This window comes from Dermacentor albipictus, chromosome 4 (assembly GCF_038994185.2).
Source record: "Dermacentor albipictus isolate Rhodes 1998 colony chromosome 4, USDA_Dalb.pri_finalv2, whole genome shotgun sequence".
Lineage (NCBI taxonomy): Eukaryota > Metazoa > Arthropoda > Arachnida > Ixodida > Ixodidae > Dermacentor > Dermacentor albipictus.
Window position 1 is genome coordinate 1314033 of NC_091824.1, and position 18565 is coordinate 1332597.

The following is an 18565-nucleotide window of genomic DNA, read 5'->3' on the forward strand; positions in this document are numbered from 1 at the left end:
TTGTATCGCATGTCCACTATGGAACGTCGTGTCATTGCAGACCAGGTCGACGACATGCTCCGTCGAGGCGTCATTCAACCTTCACAGTGCCTATGGGCCTCTCCTGTGGTGTTCGTCACAAAGAAAGACCGTTCGATCCGCTTCTGTGTTGATTTTTGACGGTTGAACAAGATCGTGCTGAAGGACGTTTACCTATGACCACGCATCGATGATGCTCTAGACTGTTTGCAGGGAGCCGAGTTCTTCGCTGGATTTGCAGTCAGGCTACTGGCAGGTTTCGATGGCAGAGGCCGATCGCCCAAAAACTGCCTTTGTTACACCAGACGGCTTGTATGAATTTCCTTCATGCCTTTCGGACTTTGCAACACACCTGCTAAGTTCGAAAGAATGATGGATACTGTTCTGTGTGGCCTCAAATGTAAAATTTGTCTTTGCTATCTTGACGACATTGTGGTGTTTGCCCCTAATTTCGCAACGCACCTACTCCACCTCCAGCACGTACTCACTTGGTTGACGAATGCCGGGTTGCAACTTAACCCTTTAAGGCGCCTTGTACACAATTGTGTACATTGTACTTCTGGTGTTTTTTTCGCGTTTAGGGCGCGCAATTTTCTATTAGGTTGGTTTTAGCACATTCCCAAACTTTAAACTGACAACCATGTGCATTTTGGGCACGATCTGTCGCATTTCAGTGAAGATGTTCATATCAAAACAAGAAATGGTGGACGCCGGAGCAGCAAAGAGCGGTGAGTCAAGTTCTTATTTTTTTTAGAGCCACTTTTTTTTATTGTGGCAAGCGAAAAAAATCAGACGCACTTGCGCATCATATGAAGTACCGAGGAGTGATAATTTTATCCTTTCTGAGGAGATGACCGAACGCTAACGCTCGCACGCGCCTGTGTACACGATTGTGTACAAAGCGCCGTGGTCGCTGCAGCAATGAAGAACGCTGAGAGTTGCTTTGATTTTCTTTCCAGGTTTTTTGGCCATTCGTCGTTATTTCTACACTGCAAACAAGTATAAGAAAACCCAAAAGACAGCTGAAAGGCTTTTGGAGCTCATTGCTGATAAATGTTTCAGACGTTGGGGAAAGTGACGAAGAAGAAGCCACGTGCGAAGCGACCGACGCCTGCGTTGCAGCTGCGTTCACCAACCTCACAAAAGAGGAAGACGCTGCTGCAGGGGAAACGCAAGCTGAAGAAGTGGACACAGAGTGTTTTTTCCTTTTGTGAACCTGGGTATCTGCAATTCTTGGCTGGACTACCACCGTGACAATCAAACGCTGCCTGGAGCTAAACTCCTATATTTGATGAATTTTCGCTTTCTTGCAAGCTGCCGAAGCATTAATTAAATCGGTACTACCCGAGAAAAAGCGTGGAAGGCCTTCTCTTGCAGAGATCCAAGCACCACAACCAAAGATATGGCAAAAAAGCAAGAATATCGCGTCCTTGCACCGACGCGCACTACGACTCCTTTGACCATTGGTCCGAATCCCGCGACCAGAACGTGCGAATTAGGTGCAAGCTCGAGAAGTGCACATGAGGCCCCCGGATATTCTGCATGAAATGCGCCGTGTAACTGTGCCTTACGAAAGAGAGCAATTGCTTCCTCGCCTTCCACAAGTGAATTTTGTGACCACCGAGGCGCTGTGTACACAATTGTGTACGATGTTGCAAATAATAAAGTTTCATAATTACTTTCAAGAATTCAATGGTTTTGTGTTTCTTAGGTCCCAAAAAGAATGTTTATATATAAAAAGATTTTTTTCTATGCATAATTGCAAGTGGCGCCTGAAAGGGTTAACCTGAAGTGTCGATTTGCTGTTCGTCAGCTCACAATTTTATGCCATGTCATGTCAAAGGAGGGCATTCGCCCGGATCCCGAGAAACTACGTGCTGTTACTGCATTCCCACAACCTGCCACTATGCAAGAGCTACGCAGTTTCATTGGCCTCTGCCCTTACTTCCAATGATTTGTTCGAAACTTTGCGACAATTATATCGCCTCTCACGCAGCTCCTTCGTGGTGCTAGAGATCTCTTATCATGGGTCTCCAGAGTGTGACACCATTACAACCTTGCGCCGTCTTCTCATGACGCCACCCATTCTTCGCCATTTTGACGCTCAAGCGCCACCCGAAATCCATACCGATGCAAGCGGTGTAGGCCTTGGCACTGTGTTGGCACAGTGTCAACCTAGCCACACAGGATATGTCGTCGCACACGCGAGTCGCACGTTAACCAAGACGGAGACCAATTACAGCATAACAGAAAAGGAGTGTTTGGCCATTGTATGGGCGCTTGACAAGTTTTGCCCATATTTATTCGGCCGATCTTTTGACGTAGTGACCGACCACTATGCACTATGTTGGCTCTCGACGCTAAAAGACCCATCGGGCCGCCTTGCCCACTGGCCATTACGAATTCAAGAGTATGACATCTGCGTGGTTTACCGTTTCAAGCGAAAGCACTCTGACGCTGACGCATTATGCCGATCACAGCTGCCCCCGAAGGCCAGTCACGACTTCTTCATTGAGTGCTCATTGTCCTCTCTGGACTTTGGCACTATTGCTGCTGCACAGCGTAATGATCCCTTGACTGCATCTCTGTTTGACCTTCTCTCGGATGCGTTGGAAGTTCCAGCATCACGAACGCTTCGGCGCCAAGTTCCTCATTTTGTGATTCGAGACCAGCTACTGTATCGACGCAAGTATGCCCCAGAGGGACGCACCTGGTTATTCGTCATTCTGAGAATCTTGCGATCAGAGCTCTGCTCCTCGTTTCACTTCAACCCTCAGTGTGGCCACGCGGGAGTCTTCAGGACCTACGAAAGACTTCGACACTGCTATTACTGGCGAGGAACGTACAATTTCATTCGAAACTTTGTCCGCTCTTGTCATGAGTGCCAACGCCGCAAAGCGCTACCGCACAACTTCGCCAGTGAACTCCAGCCTTTACAATGCCCATCGCGATCCTTTGCTCGCGTGGGCATAGATCTCTACGGGCCACTTCCGTTGACTCCTACCGGCAACAGGTGGATAATCATTACGATAGACCACTTAAAACGTTATGCGGAGACTGCTGCTCTACAAAATGCTACAGCGCAGGAGGTTGCCAATTTCATACTATGCCATTTTCTCCTTCGTCATGGAGATCCACATGAACTTTCAAACGAAAGAGGCCACACCTTCTTATCTGAAGTCATCGAAGAACTGCTTGCTGAATGCACTATTGTTTATCATGAATGCGTTGCTTATCACCCACAGACGAACAGTATCCCGGAATGCTTTAATCGAACTCTTGGTGACGGGCTCGCCATGTATGTCTCACCTGACAACTAATTGGGACCTAGTTCTTCCATTTGTCACCTACACCGCAACTCAGCCCGCTACCGGATTCTCACCCTTTTACCTTTTTTACGGCCGTCATCCTTCGCACACAATCGGCACCATTCTCCCCTACCGGCCGGACCCATCCAAATGCCTGCCAATCTCAGAAGCCACCAGACACTCCGAAGAATGTCGCCAGCTGGCCCGCCGATTCATTTCGGATGACCAGAACTGTCAAAAAGCCGTTCACGACACCCAGAACTCGATTCCCACTTTACTCCCGGGCACCCTCGTCTGGTTAGTGCCACACCACATGCCTGGGCTCACTTCAAAGCTCCTTCTGAAGTACGATGGGCCATACCGCATTCTCAAGAGAACATCACCCATTAATTAGAAACAGAAACTTGGCTCAAATAAACTGTGCATAATAATGAAATATTTTCAACGGAAAAGTGTTACCATGTATTTGCTTTTTTGGTCGCGGCGCTGGTGTATTAATAGCTGTGTCCGACAATCTAGAACAGTTTGAAGTTAGTGTTGATTCTACAATGGAGGTCAAATGTGTACAGGTTACAACTAACAATAAAGCTCTTTTATTTTGTGCATGCTACCCTGCACCATCTACGCCCGTTGGCTTTTCTAACGACCTTCATGATATTCTGAGCATAATTCAAACAAAGTTTCCTGATCATCCTATTTCTATTTTTGGTGGCTTAAATTTCCCCATTGCCATTTGTTGGGCGTGTTGGTAAACTGAAAACATATTTAGCGCTAGCAAACAAGGACAGAAGGGAGACGACACCACAATGTGCTAACTTCAACAACTCGATTTTCAGGAAATACGCCTATATAATCCATGCACAGTGGCGCCACCTTATCCAAATCTTACTCATCCAAAAAAGCCGTCTCTTTATCTAGCAAGTCGACTGAAGGGGCGCTAACACACGTGTCACTATTCCGCCAGATAGCCTGAGCCTCAATAATCTCTCGCACATCTTTATCTTCGTGCTTCGCAAGAACTCGGCAGGATCCATACACCGGCGCACAGCCGCATTCCTGACAGTGGGTCGACAGATGACCGTATTGCTTATTTTTCACATTTTGGCAATGTTCCCGTAATCAGTCATTAAGACATCTCCCTGTCTGTCCGATGTATTTTTTCCCACAGGACAGTGGAAGCTCATATACAACAGCTTCTACGCATCCCACTGCGGCAGTGGGATGCGTAGAAGCTGTTGTATATCCGATCTGAGCGTGCGCATGACTAACCTGGAGACCCACTACCAAAACGTAGCCCCTTGCGTTCTGATATAGAAAGCGTGAAGAGTGATGCTGCCCGCGCAGCACACACAATACAGAGGCTGGAAGTGCGTCTTGATGATGGCAAGAACCATTCTCGGTGCAACAATCAAATTTTTTGTGGTATTGATGAGTCTTCAGGGTCAGAGTTGTTCGCGCAATCAGAGGATGTAATCATTGACCACTGTCGCAAACATATGAGCATCACACTTGACCGAAAAGGATTCGACCCCGCGCACCGTTTGGGCAATCATGCAGCTAATTGTAACTACCCCATAATAGTGAAATTCACCTTTCATTAAACAAAAAGTCTTCTTTCTAACGGCCATAAATTTAAAGGAATGAACTTCAATGTTGGTGAGAATTTTACACATCCTGTTCAATTGGCCCGCAGACACCTTGTTTAATTCGCAAAAAACAAATCTGCACCTTACTCCCTGCACTTTAAAACTCTGTTCATAGGTGATAAGCGCTATGTTTTTCATTAATGCACACAGAGTGTGAAAGAATTGCAGTAGCAGCCAACTCGATGTGGGAAAGCCCCTTATCGACACGTATCAACACGAGCTAACCTTTACTTTTCCATAATCTTTCCAATACACGCAGCTTCCTCCCTAAACGCGATATTCTGTCTAACCTCGTGTTGTCGTCTAACAGTAATTTGCTGATAATAACTGAAACCTGGCTGACCAGCTATATTACCGATACCGAGATTCTTGCTGACTTGCCGAATTTCTACCTTTACCGGAAAGACCGCGAAATCTTACGAGGTAGTGGTGTGCTAATCGCTGCACATCACCATTTATCGTGCTCTCTTGCAACCATTGAGACTGACTTGGAAATAACATGGCTAATCTGCCGCACATCACCGCAGACTGTTCTCTTGTCATTTGTTACAGACCACCACATAACACCCCTGATTTTTCGCAAAAACTTAATAACATCCTGAGCGAACTTAGTGAAAAACACCCTAACGCAGAAATCCTGCTTTTTGGTGACTTTAATTTTCCGCAAATCAACTGGACTAACAATAGTGCCTTAATGATAGGCAATGAAGCTGCTAAAGAATTTATTAATGTGTGTCTTAATTTCAGTCTAACTCAACTTGTGCTAGAGCCTACATGGGCTACAAAAGACACATCTAATGTACTTGACCTTATACTAAGCAGCCATCCTGACAGTCTGTCATCCATAACTTACCTCTGTGAGGTAAGTGATCATAAAGTAATTCATGCCACTTTCACCTTTCAACCTTTGTGAGAGCGAAAATCCAACAAAACTATATGCCTATATGATAAAGCGAACTACGAAGCTATTAATTACGAGTTAGGCGACTTCTCAACTTTTGAGACATTCCATATGCACTCGCCTCAAGAAAACTGGACACTATTTAAAAACAACATGAATAAGCTCTTTAACAAACATATACCAAGAGTAACTCTGCACACCAATCAAAATAAGCCATGGTTCACAAGAGCTCTAAAGAAACTTGAAGACCAAAAGAAATGTCACTTCCGGCTAGCCACGCGTCTTGGAAGCACCGAGGCATGGTCAAAATACTACATGGCAGAGAACGCCTACCTGAGTGCCGTTCTCACTGCTAAAAAATCTTTTTATAACGTCGACCTGCCCTGGCTAGTTACTCAAAATCCTTGGCAGTTCTGGCGCATTTTAAATCCCCAAGAAGCTCGTACTGTCAGTGTGACGAATGTAACAGGCAACACTGCCACGGACGCTGAGTGCGCCGTGGTGTTGTCGCATTTGTCGTACACAGCATTTTTTTCCGTGTTTACAAAAGAAACTACCACTCCAGACTTTCCACTATCTACTAACGTAACATCGCATATGCCACCCATTGTATTTTCGATAGATGGTATACTATCAATCATTGAAAAAAAAAAAAAATATGTACTTCTGGTGTAGACGAAATTAACTCAAAGATCCTAATGAATACTAAGCATATATCCGCGGCATGTTTCACTCTGTTCTCGCAATCGTTGTCTACAGGTGCTTTACCGTATGATTGGAAAGTGGGAAAGGCCGTTCCAGTATTCAAAGCAGGTAACAAAGACTCCCCCTTAATTAAAAAAAAAAACTTCTTGTGCGCAAACAAACAGGGACAAAGAAGAGGAGCAACACAAGGACGAGCGCTTGTACTTGTGTTGCTCGTCTTCTTTGTCCCTGTTTGGTTGCACTCAAAAAGTTTAAAAAAAAATGAATCTGTTCCAACTAGGCCGACTCGCATTTATGCTCCCCCTTAAACTACCGCACCATTTCATTAACTAGTGTTCCTTGCAAAATCATGGAACATGTCATATACTCGCATATCATGAACTTTTTAGGATCGGTAAACTTCTTTCATCCTTCTCAACATGGTTTTCATAAAGGGCTTTCATGTGAAACACAACACGCTATCTTTTTTAATGATCTCCACGATAATCTTGATAACAACGTTCAAACTGCTGCCATCTTTCTAGACTAGTCTGAAGCTTTTTACACAGTGCCTCATAACTGCTTGCTAATAAAATTATCCAGACTGAACTCTGATCCTCATGTGGTACAGTGGATAAAAGAATTCCTTACTAATCATTCCCAGTTCGTCCTTGTCAATAACTTCTCCTCTGAACCCCTCCCTGTCACTTCAGGTGTCCCTCAAGGCTCAGACTTAGGACCGCTTCTTTTCCTAATATACATTAACGATCTTCCACTGCATATATCGTCCTATTCAAATGTTCGCTGACGACTGTGTGATTTATCATACTGTGACTAACATCTCCGACCAAGCATTTTTCCAGAATGACCTTAATAACGTGCAGGACTGGTGCAACCATTGGCAAACGGCCTTGAACCCTAACAAGTGCAAATTTATTTCGATTTCCCGCCGTCATAATCCTTATCCCTTTACTTACACAATTGCAAACGCCCCAGTAGAATCAGTTCTAGCCTGTAAGTACTTAGGCATAACCCTGTGCCACGACCTTTCCTGGAATGTGCATGTGACTAACGTAATTTCCTCAACGAACAAGACCCTTCGGTTCATAAGGCGTCACCTTCATCATACTCCACAGCACGTCAAACTACTCGCATACAAATCATTTGTCAGACCACAACTGGAATATGCCGCCGCCATCTGGAACCCTCATCAAACATATGTCATCAATGCACTCCAGTCAGTTCAGAATCGTGCGACTAGATTCATCCATTCTTCATATTCATATAACATCAGCATTTCACACTTAAAGGCGCAATCTAGCTTGACATCTCGGATGTCAAGCTAGATTTTTTTTGTCTACATGTTAACTGCCCCTTATGTAATACCCTGAATGGGGTCTTTAAGGTAATAAAATGCAATGAAAATAAAACGAAAACCATTTACAATAATGCCAAAGCAAATTTTTCTTCAATTAATGATGGCCCCCAGTTTTTTCTCGACGATTTCATCCTCGCATGTGCCAAACAATTGGTTCATGTTTAAAAAAAACTGCACGAATTAATCGAATTACACGTCCCTCATAAAATCATCATGACTAATCATAGGTCCCTATGGTTCACTTGTTCCTTGAAACGCCTTGGGAACAGAAAAAGGTGGTTATATGTCAGGGCGAGGTAATTGGGAAAATCAGAGAATTGGTCAGCTCTGAGAGTTGCGGCTAGCACTTATAGAAAATCATTAAAAGATACTAAACAACATTTCTTTAATGTCGCACTGCCATCATTTCCTTTAACTGGTACATTCTGGAACGTTGTTAATGGGTCAGATCAGCCATCAATATCTCTCCTGGATTCTCAATCAAATCTAATCCTTAACAGTGACAGTGCTAATGTACTTAATGAAACTTTTGCTAATGCATTTTCTGTCCCTTTTAGCGCATCACTACCAGACTATACTCCCAATATCATATTTACAATAGATCCGATTCATTTTGACTTTGAAGGCATTATAAGTATCATAGATCGTTTAAAGTTATCCTCTTCATGTGGTCCCGATGATACCAGTGCTAAAATCCTGAAAAACACTAAAGTATATTCCATCATACTATCGAAAATATTTGAGCAATCCCTTAAAACTTGTGACCTCCCAGATGACTGGAAATTGGCTAAAGTGGTTCCACTCCATAAATCAGGCGACAAGTATCACTTACCAGCATTCCTTGCAAGATAATGGAACATGTCATCTTGTCATCCCTAGTGAACTTTCTTGAGTCATCATCTTTTTTCACTCATGCACAGCATGGTTTTAGAAAGCATTTTTCTTGTGAAACACAGCTAATAAATTTTACAAATAATATTAACTTCATACTTGATCGTGGCAGTGAGGTTGACTGTATCTATTTAGATTTTTCCAAAGCATTTGACAAAGTCTCTCACAGCATGCTTCTTCACAAACTAAGTAAATTTAACATCGACCAAAATGTACTACGATGGATTGAATGCTTTTTGTCTGACAGGTTCCAGTACGTGCACACTAACGGCATTGACTCATCATCGGTTGCTGTGACTTCAGGCCTCCCACAAGGTTCTGTTATCGGTCCCTTGCTGTTTTTGGTATATGTTAATGACTTGCCTAACAACGTAACATCCACAGTGCAGCTTTTTGCGGATGACTGTGTGGTTTACCAGGAAATAAAGAATACTAATGACACTGTACTACTCCAGGAAGACTTAGCTACTATATATAACTGGTGTTTGTAATAAAAAATGACACTTCAGGAAACTAAATGCAAAGTTATACGTTTTTCGCGTCGCATCAATCCGTGCCCCGCTCCCTACACTGTTTGTCCTTCCCTCCTAACACTGGTAACATCTTACAAATACCTCGGCGTCATTATAACGTCAAACCTAGCTTGGAAGGCACATATCATTTCTATCATCGCGTCCGCTAACCGCATGCTTGGATATCTGAAATGGAATTCCTCCTTAGCCCTGACACCTGTTAAACTTCTTCTGTACAAATCGCTTGTCCGCTCCAAGTTATATGTTAACTCGGTATGGGGACCCTTTCACTAACTCTCGTATTGACGCCCTTGAAGCCGTACAGAACAGAGCATCACGTTTCATCTTCCGTAACTATGATCGTTTGTCCAGCATCACAGAAATGAAAAACACATTGTCACTAACCCCTCTCTCACTGCGCAGGAAAATATCATGCCTGTGTCTGATTTTTTTAATTTACCACATGAATTCCACCCTTAAAGATGCATTACTCATGCCATCAACATGTGTTTCATCCTGCTTGGATCATCCATGCAAAGTTGGTGTTCCACAGTGCCGTACAACATCCTGCATGAAATCATTCATTCCAAAAAGATTGTTGGACTGGAACCACCTACCATGAGATATTGCACTTTCCAAAGACTTTGTTGAATTTAACAAGAACATTATGAACACATTATTGCTTACCATAGCTTTGGTTCCATTTCCTGTTTCCTTGTAATCATGTGCATTCTTATAGTATATTTTTTCCCCAGATATGCTGTGTTAATATTTGTACTAATGGTGGCGTTTTGCAATTTTCATCACTTTTCTTTGTGTGATTTAGCGTTCTTGCTATTTGTATAATTTTGAACTCATTTCATGTTCCGGATTTAGAATCATGTATATGTGCCAGTATTTTTTTTTTCTGTATGCATTGTCTCCTTTTGTAACAAATTTATTGAAATGTGTGTACCACTCCTCTCAGTAGTGTCCTGTGGGCGAAGAGGGTATCTGAAATAAACAAGCAAATAAATAAATTACCTGGTTGAGCCACTAGCGCCACCGTCCGACATGCGACGTCATAACAGCGAAGTCGTTCACATTCAGTGTTTTAAGCCACATCACCATTGTACCGTCCTTCCAGAAAATTAATTCGCCAGGGTGGCTCCTTTGTTTCCGCGGGGCCATTGTAGGGAAGCTAACGAACGTGAGCGTAGAGTCAGCAGCATCTGCATCATCAAGCATGCAGCAGAGGCTCGAGCTAGGGGACATGCTAGGACCGGCTGACGCTTATAAACTGAATAAATCTCCTTTATAATATTTGTACGTTTAAGCTCATTCTGTAATAAGCACAATCAATTAGTGAATCTCAGTGTGGGCTTCAAAAAGACAAGTCCACAGAGTTAGCCCTACTGCATGATAAAGAATATATCCTTACCAATTTCGAAAACAAGCTCCTCACGCTCGGTTTATTTGTAGATTTCAGCAAAGCATTTCATTATATTAGCCACAATATTCTTTTTCATAAGCTCCATCCTTATGAAGTTAGAGGAATTCCTCTTGAATTTCTTAAGTCGTATCTTCAATATAGACGCCAATATGTACATATAAATAACTTCAGGGCCCAAGAAAAATTATGCTTTCTGAAGTACCTCAAGGCAGCATTCTGGGTCCTTTGCTTTTTAATCTCTATGTTAATGATATTGTAAATATTTCGATGTTGTAGCAAGCATGTGACGCCCCCTTGGGCATATTGTTCATTCGCCGCTAGGCTCGGTGTCCTGCTAAGTTTGGCAGGCAACATTTGTCACCGCACCGCAATAAACACCGACGAGCACAGCTGCTCGGTGGTCAGTCATCGTTCAGCACCACCACGCTGCGGAGCGTCCGTCTAATGGAGGGTGCCTCGAGCCCTCCCTTGTTCAAGAACCCGGGTGGATCGTGACGCTGGCGACGAGGATGGGATCCTCGTGACATTGGCGACGAGTACCCACGGATTGTCCCACGCCGCCGCGAGCGGCGAAACGCCTCCTCCCATTGCTGCCGCCATGCCGCTGTACGGAAGGCACGAGCCGTTCGAGGGAGATGGGTCCGCCTGGCAAATTTACGAGTAGCAAGTCCATGTGTTCTTCCGGCCAAACGACACACCCGAGGTGAAAGCGGGACATTTTCCTGGCCAGCTGCGGGACCTGCATCGTCAGCCTCTTGCTCGACCTTCTCAAGCCAGCCACGCCGCACATTAAGACACTGGGTGAGCTGCTCGCCATACTGCACTCGCATTTCAACCCAGCACCGTCCACACTAATGGAGCGTTATCGCTTCCACAACCGGAGCCGCCAGGAAGGAGAGACCTTCGGACATTTCGTTGCTGCGCTATGTGGGCTAGCGACTGCCTGCGTTTTCGGGGACCAGCTGGACTCGCTGCTCCGAGACCGTTTCGTCTGCGGCATCACCAACCCCGCCATGCAGACGCAACTCCTGGAGCTTCCCCCCTCCTCGCTGGACGACACCATGAAGGCAGCGCTGGCAATGGAAGCTGCCGCCAAGGACACGAGCGAGATTTCCTGTGCGACTGGCTCACCATCGGTGGAAGTGGTGGTCAACGAGTTGGCGACAAAGGGCAGTACCTGCGGTGGCTATGGTGGTGGCCACTCCATCTCACAGTGCCAGTTCTCTCAAGCACAATGCTTTACGTGCGAGAAAACTGGGCACCTGGCAACGTGTATGCCGAAGAGGGAGGACAAACAGCAAGCAGCAGCCTGATTCAAGCCCAGGTACCACACAAGCCCGCGGCCAGGGTAGCCGTCGTGCTAGCTGTGCGTTAGCCAGGGTAGCCATGTGGCAGTAGGTTCAAGTTCTTCTGTGGCCAGGTTCCACGTCGTGGCCGGGGACCCGCCGATTTTCGACATGTGGCACTAAGGCTTTGTACCGTCGTCTGTGCCGCCGTACGTGCTGACCGTCAAAATCTGCGGGCACCCCATTTCAATGGAGCTAAACACAGGGGCCAGCGTGTCAGCAATGGCTGGGAAACTCTTCAAGCGTACTTTCCCCGACATGTCTGTCGAGGCTTCGGGCGTGATGCTGCGCAGCTACTCTGGGCAACTCTCCCAAGTCCAGGGTCAGGCACAGGTCAGCGTTCGCTTTGGCGACAGGGAGGCAACCCTTCCCCTTTATTTAACGAAGGGGTCGTCGCCGACACTGCTGGTCCAAAACTGGATTCATGCACTGGGCGTTTGTCTGCCAGAGTACCAGGAAGCCAGCGCGCATGTGGTGCAAGACGTCCCCAGCCTTCTGACCGATTACAAGTCCCTCTTCCAGCCAGGGGAGGGCACATTTGCCAGCACGACGGCTGGCATCTATGTACCTGAGGGAGCGCTGCCATGTTTTTTCAAGCCTCTCCCACTGCCATTCGCCCTGAAGTACGGGGTCACCCAGGAGCTGCAACGGTTACAGCGAGAGGGCATCCTGGTACCTGTCAAGACATCTGATTGGGCTGCTCCCATCGTACCAGTCCTCAAGTGAGACGGCAGGGTCAGGATCTGCAGGGATTTCAAAGTTACCATCAACCCCGTCGCTACCGTCGAGAAGTACCCGCTGCCCCGGATTGAAGATCTCTGGTCAGCATTGTCCGGTGGACAGAAGTTTCCCAAGCTTGACCGCAGAGATGCTTACCAGCAGCTGGTGCTCCAGGATGCCTCCCGGAAGTATGTCACAATATCGACAACTTTGGGGCTCTTTCAGTGCACGCGCTTACCGTTTGGTGTGGCCTCGGCCCCAGCCATACTCCAGAAGGAGATGGACAACCTCTTCAGGGCATGAGGCAGGTGGCGGTGTACTTGGACGACATCCTGGTTACTGGCAGTGACGACGGGTCCACCTGGAGAACCTGCACAATGTCCTGGCACGATGCAGGATGCCGGCCTCAAGCTCAAGCTGGAAAAGTGTGTTTTCCTAGCCCCCAGCGTTGAGTACTGGAGACATGTCATTTCCCAGGCAGGCCTAGCCCCAGCTCCACGCAAAGTTGATGCTGTGCTCAAGTCGCCTAAGCCCCAGAACAAAAAGGAACTTCAGAGCTACCTCGGTTTCATCAACTTCCATAGGAGTTTTCTGCCGAACCTGTCGGAGCATCTACAGCCGCTCCATCTTCTGCTTCGAGATGGTCAGCAATGGGTCTGGAAGAAGGAGCAGGACCGGGCCTTCCAGCGCAGCAAGGAGCTAATCACCAAGGCGCCAGTGCTGGTTCACTTCGATCCTGCTAAGCCTGTTGTCCTTACCGTAGATGCTTCGCCGTACGGTGTGGGAACCGTCCTGGCACACTGGGACAAAGATGGCCAGGAACGCCCTGTGTCGTTTGCTTCTAGTCAGCTTCATGCTGCAGAACAACATTACAGCCAGCTGGACAAGAAAGGTTTGGCCCTCATGTTCGGTGTCGAACGCTTCCACCGGTACCTGTGGGGCCGAATGTTCGAGGTGGCCATGGACCACAAGCCACTGTTGGGGTTGCTAGGGTCTGACAAGGCAGTTTCTGTGCAGGCATCACCTCGAGTGCTACGCTGGGCCTTGAGGCTGGCAGCTTAGAGTTACCAGCTGGTATACCGTCCGGGAAAGGACCTGGGACGTGCTGATGGCCTGAACCGCCAGCTCCTCCCAGGGGTGCCTGATGCTGTTCCAGAACCTGCTGAAATGTTTATGCTGGATCATGCATACCTGGAGGTGCTCTCCAGAGCTGTGGTATCGCAAGCGACCAGCCGGGTGCCAGTCCTGTCTCAGGTGGTCAAGGCAGTGTCCCATGGGGAGGAATTGGTTCAGCAGGCCTATAGCCACAAGGCCGCTGAACTGAGCTCGCAGCAGCGCTGCCTACTTTGGGGTTCCAGGGTCGTGATCCCACAAAGTCTCCGGTCCAGGGTCCTGCAGTTGCGGCAGGCAGGTCATCCTGGCATGGAAAAGACCAAGATGGTGGCCCGGTCCCATGTTTGGTGGTCTGGCCTGGCCTGGTCCAGGGCATCGCTCACATGGTGCAGAGCTGCCAAATCTGCCAGGAGCATCAGTGGGCTCACATCATGTGGAAATCACCCCCTAGCCATTCCCACAGAGACCCTGGTCCCGCCTACACATGCATTTTCGGGGGCCCCTCAAGGGCCATTACTTCCTTGTGGTGGTGGATGCCTTTTCGAAGTGGGTGGAGGTTCTACCTGTCACCACTCCATCAGCAGGTGTGACCATTGCAGCGCTACGACAGGTCCTCACCGCCCAGGGGTTGCCGGACGTCTTCGTGTCCGACAATGGTCCTGCTTTTGTTAGCACAGAGTACCTACCACCCTGCTTCAAATGGTGCAGCTTAGCGGGTGGTGCAAACCATCATGGACAAACTCAAGAAGAGCCAGACTGGAGATTTGCGGACACAGATTGCCCGGATACTGTTTCAGTACTGGACCACGCTCCGCGATGTCACTGGCCGTGCCCCTGTGGGCTCCTGCTGGGTCGGATGGTTGAGACACCCATGGACGTCTTGCATCCGGACCTCCGATCCACAGTGCTCTTGAAGCAGCTGAAGCAGAAGCTGGCTGCTAGCCGAGGGTGCTGTCTTGGGCTTTTGCCGGAGTTGGGAGCTCCAGTTTTCTCCAGGAACTTCCGTCCTGGCCCACCCTGGTCCGCCAGACAGGTGGTGTCTCCTGCCAGCACCTCATCACTGCTCGTCCGCATACCAGACGGGGTCACGTGGCACAGACACGCCGACCATGTCAGGCCTTGCCTCGGGACCTGGCCAGCACCCTCAACTGCCACTTCCGAGTTCCAGTCCGCAGGAGGACTACAGGCAGCATCAGTCACTTCTAGTGGAGCACCACCCACCTCGGAGGCGGCAAGCGTTGCCAGTGGTGTGGTGCCCATTGGGCCAGTGTCGAGTCCGGCACCACTCGCAAGGCCGACCACTGTGGACCCTCTGGACGGAGCAAGGCTGTTTCAGGCAGTACCCGGCGTTTCCACACCCGGCCCGTCAACACCGCTGCCCAGGTGGAGCACTCGACGGCGGAGGCCACCGGACCGTTAATTGCCTGGGTAGCAGGCACCGTCGACCCGGTTAAGACAGAGAGAGAGCCCTGACTTTGAACTTGAATATTTGTTTATTTTAGTTAACAAAGTGGGGCTAAGGGGGTGTAGAAGCATGTGACGCCCCCTTGGGCATAATCTTCGTTGGCCCGCCAAGCTCGGTGGCCTACCATTCTCGGTAAGCAACAGTGGACACCACACCCAACAAACACTAACAAGCACAGCTGCATGGCGGTCAGCCATCGTTCATAACCACCACGCTGCGGAGCATCCATCTAACGGAGGGTTCCTCGAGCACTCCCTTGTTCACAAACCCGGGTGGATCGTGACAAGCTGGCCTTCCATCTCAGTAGAAAATTGTCATACTTTTAGTCCCATTTTTGAGAAAATCATTGTGTGGCTGTTGGGCCTTTTTCACGTTTCTGCTCTCTGGAAGCTCTGTGCCACTCGTCGATTGCCTCCCTGGTTTCCTTATTCCACCATTTACATGATTTGATTTTGTTGCAATAGAAATTATTTTGACTTTCCAGGCAAACATTTGCTGCAGGCATCGGCATCGCCTGAGGTTTCATGTAAAGTCAAAGTGCATAAAGATTGCGCCCCGCTGTCCTTCCACATGCCCAAGGTTGGATGTTGTGTGAACAAGTGTGCACCTATGAAGGCAGGCGAGCTCACATTCTCTTGCTTTGCTGTGGCTATGCATGGCTGTACATTCAGCTGAGTGCATATGCGCCCTATCTTGGAGGTAATCTGTGGCAGATGCAAAGATTGGGCGAGTGGAGATGGCTGCTCGCTTCATCTGCACGGTCCTTCTGCATGCCTAGTGCTGGAGGTCCCGTAATCGCAAGTTTTGGAGAAACATTGAAGCAAAAAGCAGCACAGTGCTCACTGCTATGATTTATGCATTATTTCTCAACTCCCTGATTTCTCCATACAGACAGTGTGCTAGCTGCTCGTTTTCTTGCCTACTATATTATTTCCCGTCTGTAAGTAATCTTCTCCAGAGATTATATCCTTTCCCATGTTTGTTCCTTTCAACCAGAGGTGCAAGTGGACATTATTCTAATTTCTGAGAAGTTGTTATGCCTACTTAACCACTCCCTTCTGTTCTGTTACAACCTCCCAACTTCTGAATCCCTGAGAGCAGTTCAATTCAATCACATGGACTAATCTAGAGACTGTGTACTTTCTTTCATTTGACTCGCCATGGTTGCTCAGTGGCTATAGTGTTGGGCTGCTGAGCACGAGGTCGTGGTATCGAATCCCGGCCACGGTGGCCGCATTTCGATCGGGGCGAAATGCGAAAACACCTGTGTGCTTAGATTTAGGTGCACATTAAAGAACCCCAGGTGGTAGAAATTTCCGGAGTCCTCCACTACGGCGTGCCTCATAATCAGAAAGTGGTTTTGGCACGTAAAACCCCATAATTTATTTTTTTTTTCTTTCACTTGTTTCCGCGAGCAGGTGTCCGACCATGCCATCTTGGCTCCAAAGTGATTAACTGTGTTTCTGAATGCAGGAAGGGAGGTGCAGTGGCCTGGCATTGCTATTTTCCTTCAGAACTCCTTCATCTTTCTTGGGTGAGCATGTCACTCCTGAATTCTAATACATGTTTTGAATAACCTGGAGAGCATATAGCTGCAGTGTGCATGAAAATTTCACCTGGATTTGAAAATCGAGCATTGCTACACATCGTGCAGCTGCAGAGAGCCAAGCTTTTGCACTGTCAGGCAGCCCTGTTCCTATAGAAATTTCACTGGGAATAATAGTATGCATTCAAGCTATCATGTCCTTTTATTATGCTTAAGCATGGGACATTGTAATGTAAACAAATGAAGAAAAAAAATGGCTGACGTGTGTGACCATGCACGGTTGCAAACATTCTTGTGTAGATCCAGCTACAACCGTAAAAGTGCAGCCATTAATGCTTTCAAGTCAGTAATGGTTGGTTCCACCTGTATGTGTATACAAAGTTTCAGCCATAAACATTGAGAAATGTACCTATATAGTAACAACAATCCAGCAATTCATTGTTTAGAGGCTGCTCAAAGACATTTTAAGGCTTTGATGGCACTTTTGAACCTTCCTATGAGGTGCCGAATGCATCTTTGACATGGAAGTTTTACACAGAAGTTACTCCTAACACTCTACACGTTTCATATCAAGTAATCCTCATTTTCAAACAGGTAATTTATTTATTTATTTATTGATACTGTTAGCCCAAAGGCCAATGTAGGGTGGAGTAATCATAAAATAACCTTCAAAGATCGCTACAAACACGAGCGCTACACAAATCAATACAGAAAATACAATTGCTTAGGTGTGCCAATTTTACACAAGAATGTAAGCATTGTATACCAGGCACCGAACATTATAAGCAACAACCGTACCACAAAAAATAATATTTTCGACATCACAGACAAGCTTCGTCAATATTCCGTAGGATCATTTCAATGATGTCATGTTGCACATGCTGCTTGTCATTGCACAAAAAAGCTAATAATGTGAGAGGATGGTTACATAGAAGAATAATAGGCCAGTACAGATTTTTCGAACTGTTCTAGAGAATCAATTTTCGTTATGCTATGCAGTAGGGCATTCGAATATTCAATTGTTTTAACATAGAGGGAGTACTTAAATGAGTCAACCTTTGCTAGTATGGGCAAATATTGGTCTTTGTGGCTAGACCTAATGGACCACAATATCCGTGACGTTCTCTTTTGTAAGTACCTTTGAGTGGCGAAATTGAAGTGGTTACGCTTCATAAAATAAATAAATTTTAGTCTGGCCACTTTTCGCCGCAATGAAAGCTCGGGCAAGTTGAATGAGCATCTCAGTCACAGAATCCGTGTACCTATCTTTTGACATAATAAACCTTGCTGCACGCCTCTGTATTTTTTCACTTTTATTTACTTCATTCATCTTATACAGATCCCATATTATGCTAGAATATTCTATCGCGGTATGTACCAATACCAGATATGCAGTTAGTTTAACATCTCGGGGAGCAAGTTTAAGCCTCTGTCTTAGTGACCAAAGTTTAACCTCTGCGGCATTACATAAATTGGTGATGTGTTTTTTCGAAGATAAGTTATCTGATATCGTAATGCCTAAATACTTGAAGTGGCTCACTTGTTTTATTGGTTTACCGTCTAACTTGTAATTGTAATGTAACACATTTCTTGTTTTTCTAGTTA

At 46.7% G+C, this 18565-nt stretch overlaps 1 protein-coding gene across 2 annotated transcripts in view; it reads left to right on the forward strand.

Moving 5' to 3' along the window:
* LOC135896277 (transmembrane protein 50A) overlaps nt 1-18565 on the forward strand; it is a 251652-nt gene that overhangs the window by 220308 nt on the left and 12779 nt on the right. For both annotated transcript variants that reach the window (XM_065424635.1, XM_065424639.1), the window contains one exon: nt 16888-16948. In XM_065424635.1, the coding sequence (XP_065280707.1) occupies nt 16888-16948 (61 nt within the window). The remainder of the gene's footprint in view (nt 1-16887; nt 16949-18565) is intronic.